We start from the raw sequence: 10,568 nt of genomic DNA, 5'->3' as shown, positions 1-10,568 counted from the left end.
TATCCGGAAATGTAGTTCCAAGGGCCTTAGACCTGCGTCTGCAGACTGCATTGCAATCGATCAGCAGGTGCTCCGGGGTTTCAGGTTCCCTGTCGCAGAACCGGCAGTTAGAGCAAGAGGCAAGTCCTAAATTGTACATATGCCTTTTCAACTTGCAGTGGCCGGTGTAGAATGCGACCAGGAGCCTGAGCTTGATCCTTGGGAGGTTGATTATTGATTTAAACCTTTTGAGGTTGTACCCCCCTATCAGCAGCTTTGCATGCCGCATGCCATGCGCCCGTTGCCAATGACCTTCTCTGCCCTCTCTTTCCTCTTTGCGGAGCAGCTCCTTTATCGTATGGGGGCCCACCCCGGTAAATGGTTCGGGCCCTACCATACTTGTGGAGGCTGCAGAGCGGGCGAGCTCGTCAGCCAGTTCATTTCCGGCTATGCCTCTATGACCAGGTACCCAAACTAGGTGCACCTGATTCAATTCCGCTAGGCTGTTTAGCCGTTCTCTACACTCCTGCACTAGCTGCGATTTGATCTCGTAGGCCGAGATCGCTTTTAGTGCCGCTTGGCTATCGCTGAGTATGGTTATCCGCTCATTGCGATAGCCGCGGTGGAGGTTTATCTCTGTACACCGACTTATTGCTAAGACTTCGGCCTGGAAGATACTTGGGAAGCGGCCCATCGGTATGGATAGCCTTGTGCGTGGGCCCGCGATCCCTGCACCAATACCTTCCGACGTCTTCGAGCCATCGGTGTACCACTTTAGTGTACTGTCCCTCAGCAACAGCTCAAGAGTGGAGTCATTCCACTCGTTCTTGCTGCCCAGGGTTACCTTGAATTTTCTCGTGAAGTTAACTGTCTTTGTAATCCCGTCCTTCGGGAGGAGGGCAATTGGATTATCGCCACTTATCACCTCCATCCTCTGGGTCGAGATTATTTTTCCTTTACCGCATCCCTCTGCCGTTATTTGCAGGAGTGAATGCTTGGCTACTTGGCCGATCACTATGTGGAGCGGTGTGAGTTCCAACAGGACCTCCAGCGCCGCTGTTGGGCAGGTTCGCATAGCGCCCGTCATGCAGACGCATGCTAGCCGTTGGAGCCTCGATAGTCTCATCACCACCGAGGCCTGTGCCGCCACAGAGGCCCAGGACACCGCTCCATATGTCACTATCGGTCGCACAATCATGGTGTACAACCACCTGACAATCCTAGGCTTGCAACCCCAGGATTTACCTGCCAGCCGATTGCACACCATTAAAGCCTTTGTCGCCTTGACCAAGGTTTGGTCCACATGCTGCTTCCACCGCAAAGTGGAATCCAGAGTGAGACCGAGATATTTAACATTGCTGGTCATCTCAATCACTCTCCCCCCAAGTGTGAGGTTTCTAAGCCCGGGTAGGGATCTTCGCCTTGTAAAAGGGACGATGGTAGTCTTCGAGGGGTTGATGCTGAGATCAACTCCCCTGCACCACTCCTTTGCCAGATTTAGACCTCGTTGCACTAGGTCACAGAGAGTGTCCTCGAACTTGCCTTTCGCTATGATCACAATATCGTCCGCATATCCCTGGCAGCGGATGCCGTTGTCGGTTAGCAGTGCTAACAGGTCATCCACGACAAGGCTCCACAGCAAGGGCGATAGTACACCACCCTGCGGACAGCCCCTTGTTGTGCCTAGGCGAATCTTTGTGCCCCCTGCAGTAGTCTCAGCAATCCTGGTGCGGAGTACCGCCTCTATCCATCTACGCACTGGTGCCGCCACATTCCTACCTTCCAGTGCCATTGCCACACTTCTATGAGAAGTGTTGTCAAAAGCTCCTTCAATATCCAGGAAGGCGCATAGCATGACTTCCCCTTTCTCCAGTGAACTCTCTATTTCGGAGGTCAACTGGTACAGAGCTGTGCTGGTTGATCTGCCAGCTCTGTATGCATGCTGAGCTGCATGCAGGGGTACGGTCCTCAGCGCCTTAGACCTTAGATGATGATCTATAATCTTCTCCATAGTTTTCAGTAGGAAGGAGGTTAGGCTAATCGGTCTGAACGATTTGGCCAACGAGTAGTCCTTCCTCCCCACTTTCGGTATGAAGATTACCTCAGCTGTCCTCCATGATTCTGGGATGTAGGCCAGCGCCAGGCTCTCCCTCAGCAGCCTAATCAGGTGTGGCAACAGAATCTGCTCACCCTGTTGTAGAAGCGCTGGGAAGATGCCGTCCACTCCCGGAGACTTGAACCTTTCGAACGAGGCCATTGCCCACCTGATCGAGTCCGCAGTAAACAGCTGTTTGGCGATAGCCCAATCAGTGCGGGACGGCCTATGTTCGGATGCGGGCAGACACCGATAAACCGGGACAGTCTCCGGGAAGTGAGCACGCAAGAGCTCTGTAGCTCTGTCCTCCGCGCTGGTCGTTAATGTCCCGTCGTTCCTTTTGATGGCTAGCACTGTGTCCGTCTTCCCTTTAGCCAGAGCTTTGTGCAGCCTGGCAGCTTCTGGTGTGGAGGAGACGTTTTCACAGAATCTCCTGAAGCTAGCCTGTTTTGCAGACCTGATTTCTTTATTATATAACGTCAGGTTGCTCCTGTACTCCTCCCAGACCCCCGTACGTTTTGCCTTATTAAATAGCCTCCGTACTTTCTTCCTCAGGTCTGAGAGTTTCCGTGTCCACCAAGAGCATTTGCGCCTGTCTGTGGGTGCAACTAAGGGGCAGCTGTCGTTATACGCGCTAATAATGGACTCACTAAGTGCGGTCAATCTGACCTCAATGCCCCGGCCCGTAGCGCTATTGTCAGTCTGCCCCTTCCTCCTTAACTCCTCGTCCAGCCTCTCCTTGAAGGTAACCCAGTTGGTCCTTCGAGGGTTGCGTCTAGGGGGGAATAGCTTGACCTCTGCCCTCAGCACGAACCTTACAATTCTATGGTCCGACAGGGAGGGCTCCGTTGAGACTCTCCACTGCGAGACCATCCCTGTTGCCGGCTCATTACTGAGGGTGATGTCCAGCACCTCCCTCCTGCTTATAGTTACGAATGTGGGTTCGCACCCTACATTCTCTACCGCTAAATTTCTACCTACTAGATATTCTAAAAGGGACTCACCTCTCGCGTTGCAGTCGGTACTGCCCCATTCCGTGTGGTGGGCGTTCGCATCGCAGCCGATGATAAGCGGGAGCTTGTGCAGCCTGCAGTGCTCCACCAACCTTTCCACCGCCTCCGGGGGTGCCGTTGCTGCCTCTCCCGGAAAGTATGCTGAGGCTAGGACGAAGTCTTTGCCCTCACTGTCCCTAGCCTGCACCGCCACCAAGTCCTGCGTCAGAAACTCTGAAATGCAAAAGAAATCAATATTGTTTCTGACAACTATACACGTCCTAGGCCTCTCGCTTGAGAGGTCCCAGATTACCTTGTTTGCCTCCGTCTTGAGGCCCTTTACCTCGCCTTTATGGATCCAAGGCTCTTGGATCAGCAGCGTGCCCAGTTTATCCGCAGTGAACCTGCTTGTTATGACAGCGGAGGCTGCCGCCGCATGATGCAGGTTCACTTGGGCAATCTCCATGTTGACGGCCATCATAAGTTGGGCTCGAGGAGTGAAAGATCCTCTACCCTGCTGTCAACCGCGCTGCTGTCGATTGAGTCTCCAAGTCCGTCCAGGAGCTCCTGTGTTGAGGGTAGCTCCATGCTCCGGCCATCGTCGGGGACGTCTGAAGTCGGCCCTGGCACTGCCAGTTCAGTCCTGCTCCCGCAGGGCTGCTCCGACGACTCGTCCACCTCCATCTTCGTTTCCTCCGAGGCGGATACCGGCACTGCCTGGCTAACGACGCCTTTGTCCTGTGGAGGCGCGGGCGTCTTGGCTTCCTTGCTCCCGGCGTCAGCAGTCTTGTACGGCCGCATAACGACCGTGCTATACCTGTAAAACAGGCGGAAGCCCGCGGCCCGAACGTACTTATATGACTCGTCGTCAATAAACACGTTCAACCTCCAACCCTCCATATCGCCTAGCTTTTCTTTCTTGCTACTGGCGACACACCAGGCCGAGATACTGAGCCCCCTGTTCTGGTTCCTCACCAGACTCAGGGCGTACTCGTAGGACCTGTCCCCACACCGAGGGAGGAAAACTGTCATGCTGTGCATGATAGGCACGTCCTCCACCCTCTTAGCACAGAGGACAGGGCCCGACCAGCCTCCCAGCTTTGGAGCGTGCTCCTTCAGCCAGTTGGCGGACGCCTCGTCGTGGCAGTCAACCTGCATCATACCTCCCCTGAAGTCGATGCCCAGGAAGGACGCCGTGTAGTCCACTCCTTGACACACCTCGTCCATGAGGATGTCCTGCAGCACGGTAAGCTCCTCCGGTTTTAGCGCCTCCGCCGGGTACTTGAGAGGCAGAACAGCCATGCGGATGCCTCTGACAGCGTCCGCATACCCGCGCCGCACCTCCTCCACCCGGTGAGGAGCCGATCCAGGTTGTTGGCCCCCGGTTTCCTTTACGTCTGTGCCCCGCACCCTCTTGGATCGTGGGGGCTCCTGTGGCGTGATTTGGCCGCTTTTCCGTTTTTCGGCCTGGGCGCTTGTGCCTGCGGGCAATGCCCTGCTGTCGCCCCGCCGCACGGACAGCGTAGTGCTGACCGGGCCACGGCCGCCGCTGCCGCTGCCCTGCGCGCGAGCTGGCACATTGTGGTCGCGTCCAGTCGCCGGGTTGACGTTACTCCTTTGGCTCTTGCTCCTGGCTAGAGCCTCCGCCTCCTCCGGGGTTTTCCCATCATGTAGGTGGCGTAGGTACCACCTCATGGTGGAGCCACTCATTCCTCTCCTACGTGGATCCCCACCCCCGCCGGGTTGGCCAGCTTCTGGGAGGGGGCGTTGCCCACCTCTCCTGCGCCTTCTCCTCCTTCTCCTCTTGGCGCCGTCAGGCTCTGCCCGACTCGATTCACCAGAGGCCGACCCACTGCACCCTCCGGCAGGGGATTTGCCGATGCTCCTAGGTACTGCTTCAGCTCCAGGCGTACCCCCCAGGTGAGCTCCGCTGCCAGAGGGCACGTCGTCGTCATCCTCCCTGGCGTGCTCCTCGAACAGCGAGCGCTCCTCTGGCGTGAGATCGTCGAAGTATTTAGGCTTACGCCTGGCACCTCGACCCCCCTTGCCTTCCGCTGCTACAGTTTCCTTCTCCGTATCCGCTACCGTTGTCCTCTGTCGTTGGCCTTTGTCCGTCATCAAATCCGGTTTTGTTGTTGTTATTTTTTGTTTTTGGTCGTTCATCTTGTTCGTACGACCCTTGGCTCAACAAGGTGAGCTGTCGGGTCTATAGTCTATATGGGGAACGGGAAGGTCCGCCACACCAGAGCCCCTTGGCGTGGTAAGGCCACCGTTACTTCCCAATTCGGCCCGGTGTTGGGAAGGCTCCGTTAAAATACAGCCGAATTTACCTCCTGGCTGCAAATCATCCAATGGGCACGGGTCGCATGACACCCTGGATTAGGAGGTGGTAGACCTTGGTCGTCGCACGCATGCAGCTTCCGACAACCCGCCTGAATAGCGCTAGTCTGCACTATCCATGCCGGTTGGGGGGCGCCGAGTATGCCTTGCGACTAAGCCTCTGCACCACGGCAAGGTGCCTACCAAGGTAGAGGATCTTATATTAAGGTGTAGAATCGATTTTTTAGTTCATATGCACTAAGCAATCGATACCAAGTTGCGCAAAAATATGAACTATTTATACATATTTATGCTAATTAGCTGTTTTGAGGTTATTGGAGTTCCCATATAGCCATAACGACAGTGTATTTGGAAAAATTTCACAATCTTATATTAAGGTGTAGAATCCATTTTTTAGTACATATGCACTAAGTAATCGATACTGAGTTGCGTAAAAATATGAACTTTACATGTTTATGTTAATTAGCCTTTTTGAAGTTATTGGAGTTGTCATATAGCCATAACGACAGTGCATTAGGAAAAATTCCACAATCTTATATTAAGGTGTAGAATCGATTTTTTAGTTCATATGCACTAAACAATCTATACCAAGTTGCGTAAAAATATGAAACTATACATATTTATGCTAATTAACCGTTTTGAGGTTATTGGAGATCCCATAGAGCCATAACGACAGTGTATTTGGAAAAATTTCACAATCTTATATTAAGGTGTATCATCCATTTTTTAGTACATATACATTAAGCACTCGATACCAAGTTGCGTAAAAATATGAACTATACATATTTATGCTAATTAACCGTTTTGAGGTTATTGGAGTTGTCATATAGCCGTAACGACAGTGTATTTGGAAAAATTTCACAATCTTATATTAAGGTGTAGAATCGATTTTTTAGTACAGATGCACTAAGCAATCTATACCAAGCTGCGTAAAATTACGAACTATACATATTTATGCTAATTAACCGTTTTGAGGTTATTGGAGTTGTCATATAGCCATAACGACAGTGTATTTGGAAAAATTTCACAATCTTATATTAAGGTGTAGAATCGATTTTTTAGTACATATACATTAAGCACTCGATACCAAGTTGCGTAAAAATATGAACTATACATATTTATGCTAATTAACCGTTTTGAGGTTATTGGAGTTGTCATATAGCCGTAACGACAGTGTATTTGGAAAAATTTCACAATCTTATATTAAGGTGTAGAATCGATTTTTTAGTACATATACATTAAGCACTCGATACCAAGTTGCGTAAAAATATGAACTATACATATTTATGCTAATTAACCGTTTTGAGATTATTGGAGTTGTCATATAGCCGTAACGACAGTGTATTTGGAAAAATTTCACAATCTTATATTAAGGTGTAGAATCGATTTTTTAGTACAGATGCACTAAGCAATCTATACCAAGCTGCGTAAAAATACGAACTATACATATTTATGCTAATTAACCGTTTTGAGGTTATTGGAGTTGTCATATAGCCATAACGACAGTGTATTTGGAAAAATTTCACAATCTTATATTAAGGTGTAGAATCCATTTTTTAGTACATATACATTAAGCACTCGATACCAAGTTGCGTAAAAATATGAACTATATATATTTATGCTAATTAACCGTTTTGAGGTTATTGGAGTTGTCATATAGCCGTAACGACAGTGTATTTGGAAAAATTTCACAATCTTATATTAAGGTGTAGAATCGATTTTTTAGTACAGATGCACTAAGCAATCTATACCAAGTTGCGTAAAAATACGAACTATACATATTTATGCTAATTAGCTGTTTTGAGGTTATTGGAGATGTCACATAGCCGTAACGACAGTGTATTTGGAAAAATTTCACAATCTTATATTAAGGTGTAGAATCGATTTTTTAGTACAGATGCACTAAGCAATCGATACCAAGTTGCGTAAAAATATGAACTATACATATTTATGCTAATTAGCTGTTTTGAGGTTATTGGAGATGTCATATAGCCGTAACGACAGTGTATTTGGAAAAAATTCACAATCTTATATTAAGGCGTAGAATCGATTTTTTAGAACATATGCACTAAGTAACCGATACCAAGTTGCGTAAAAATATGAACTATACGTATTTATACTAATTAACCGTTTTGAGGTTATTGGAGTTGTCATATAGCCATAACGACAGTGTATTTGGAAAAATTTCACAATCTTATATTAAGGCGTAGAATCCATTTTTTAGTACATATACATTAAGCAATAGATACCAAGTTGAGTAAAAATATAAACTATACATATTTATGTTAATTAGCTCTTTTGAGGTTATTGGAGTTCCCATATAGCCATAACGACAGTGCATTTGGAAAAATTTCACAATCATATATTAAGGTTTAGAATCGATATTTTAGTACACATGCACTAAGCAATCGATACCAACTTGCGTAAAAATATGCACTATTTATACATATTTATGCTAATTAGCTGTTTTGAGGTTATTGGAGTTGTCATATAGCCATAACGACAGTGTATTTGGAGAAATTTCACAATCTTACATTAAGGTGTAGAATCCGATTTTTTAGTACATATACTCTAAGCACTCGATACCAAGTTGCGTAAAAATATGAACTATATATATTTATGCTAATTAACCGTTTTGAGGTTATTGAAGATGTCATATAGCCGTAACGACAGTTCATTTGGATAAATTTCCCAATAATAAATTAAGGCGTAGAATCGAATTTTTAAACCATATGCAATATGTAGTAGATACCAAGATGCTTAAAAATATGAACTATACATTTTTATGCTTATTAGCTGTTTTGATGCTATTGGAGTTTTCATATAGCCATAACGACAGTGTATTTGGAAAAATTTCACAATCTTATATTAAGGTGTATAATCGATTTTTTAGTACATATGCACTGAGTAGTCGATACCAAGTTGCGTTAAAATATGAACTATACATATTTATGCTAATTAGCCGTTTTGAGGTTATTGGAGTTCCCATATAGCCATAACGACAGTGAATTTGGAAAAATTTCACAATCTTATATTAAGGTGTAGAATCGATTTTTTAGTACATATACATTAAGCAATCGATACCAAGTTGCGTAAAAATATGAACTATACATATTTATGCTAATTAACCGTTTTAAAGTTATTGGAGTTGTCATATAGCCATAACGACAGTGCATTAGGAAAAAGTTCACAATCTTATATTAAGGTGTAGAATCCATTTTTTAGTACATGTACATTAAGCACTCGATACCAAGTTGCCTAAAAATATAAACTATACATATTTATGCTAATTAATCGTTTTGAGGTTATTGGAGTTGTCATGTAGCCACAACAACAGTGCATTGGGAAAAATTTCACAATCTTATATTAAGGTGTAGAATCCATTTTTTAGTACATATGCACTAAGTAATCGATACTAAGTTGCGTAAAAATATGAACTTTACATGTTTATGTTAATTAGCCTTTTTGAAGTTATTGGAGTTGTCATATAGCCATAACGATAGTGCATTAGGAAAAATTTCGCAATCTTATATTAAGGTGTAGAATCCATTTTTTAGTACATATCGATACCAAGTTGCGTAAAAATATAAACTATTCATATTTATGCTAATTAACCGTTTTGAGGTTATTGGAGTTGTCATATAGCCATAACGACAGTGTATTTGGAAAAATTTCACAATCTTATATTAAGGTGTAGAATCCATTTTTTAGTACATCTACATTAAGCACTCGATACCAAGTTGCGTAAAAATATGAACTATACATATTTGTGCTAATTAACCGTTTTGAGGTTATTGGAGATGTCATATAGCCGTAACGACAGTGTATTTGGAAAAAATTTCGCAATCTTATATTAAGGTGTAGAATCGATTTTTTAGTACATATGCACTAAGCACTAACCCAGTTGCGTAAAAATATGAACTATACATATTTATGCTAATTAACCGTTTTGAGGTTATTGGAGTTGTCATATAGCCATAACGACAGTGTATTTGGAAAAATTTCACAATCTCATATTAAGGTGTAGAATCCATTTTTTAGTACATATACATTAAGCACTCGATACCAAGTTGCGTAAAAATACGAACTATACATATTTATGCTAATTAGCTGTTTTGAGGTTATTGGAGATGTCATATAGCCATAACGACAGTGTATTTGGAAAAATTACACAATCTTATATTAAGGTGTAGATTCCGTTTTTTAAGTACATGTGCACTAAGCAATCTATACCAAGTTGCGTAAAAATATGAACTATACATATTTATCCTAATTAACCGTTTTGAGGTTATTGGAGTTGTCATATAGCCATAACGACAGTGTATTTGGAAAAATTTCACAATCTTATATTAAGGTGCAGAATCCATTTTTTTAGTACATATACATTAAGCACTCGATACCAAGTTGCGTATAAATACGAACTTTACATATTTATGGTAATTAGCTGTTTTGAGGTTATTAGAGTTGTCATATAGCCGTAACGACAGTGTATTTGGAAAAAATTCACAATCTTATATTAAGGTGTAGAATCTATTTTTTAGTACATATACACTAAGTAACCGATACCAAGTTGCGTAAAAATATGAACTATACATATTTATGCTAATTAACCGTTTTCAGGTTATTGGAGATGTCATATAGCCACAACAACAGTGCATTTGGAAAAATTTCACAATCTTATATTAAGGTGTAGAATCCATTTTTTAGTACATATACATTAAGCAATCGATACCAAGTTGCGTAAAAATACGAACTATACATATTTATACTAATTAGCTGTTTCGAGGTTTTTGGAGATGTCATATAGCTGTAACGACAGTGTATTTGGAAAAATTTCACAATCTTATATTAAGGTGTAGAATCGATCTTTTAGTACATGTGCACTGGAGCAATCGATACCAAGTTGCGCAAAAATATGAACTATACATATTTATGCTAATTAACCGTTTTGAGGTTATTGGAGTTGTCATATAGCCATAACGACAGTGTATTTGGAAAAACTTCACAATCTTATATTAAGGTGTAGAATCGATTTTTTAGTATGTAAAGATGCACAAAGCAATCTATACCAAGATGCGTAAAAATATGAACTATACATATTTATGCTAATTAACCGTTTTGAGGTTATTGGAGTTGTCATATAGCCATAACGACAGTGCATT

At 44.0% G+C, this 10,568-nt stretch overlaps 1 protein-coding gene across 1 annotated transcript; it reads right to left on the bottom strand.

The window, feature by feature from the left end:
- Positions 1 to 3,088: 3,088 nt before the first annotated feature.
- Positions 3,089 to 5,479, bottom strand: LOC125779965 (uncharacterized). Its single transcript, XM_049461272.1, has 2 exons — positions 3,380 to 5,479; positions 3,089 to 3,300 (listed from the first exon to the last, which is right to left on the bottom strand). The coding sequence occupies exon 1, from the start codon at positions 5,227 to 5,229 to the stop codon at positions 3,544 to 3,546; it is 1,686 nt and encodes a 561-aa protein (XP_049317229.1). The 5' UTR covers positions 5,230 to 5,479; the 3' UTR covers positions 3,089 to 3,300; positions 3,380 to 3,543.
- Between the last annotated feature and the right edge of the window lie 5,089 nt (positions 5,480 to 10,568).

The sequence above is a fragment of the Bactrocera dorsalis genome, unplaced genomic scaffold (assembly GCF_023373825.1).
Source record: "Bactrocera dorsalis isolate Fly_Bdor unplaced genomic scaffold, ASM2337382v1 BdCtg019, whole genome shotgun sequence".
Taxonomy (NCBI): domain Eukaryota; kingdom Metazoa; phylum Arthropoda; class Insecta; order Diptera; family Tephritidae; genus Bactrocera; species Bactrocera dorsalis.
This window is presented reverse-complemented; position numbering and strand designations above follow the sequence as displayed.

Excerpts from the sequence above, each read along its gene's own strand:
- LOC125779965 (XM_049461272.1), bottom strand. The coding sequence starts at position 5,229 with ATGAACGACCAAAAACAAAAAATAACAACAACAAAACCGGATTTGATG.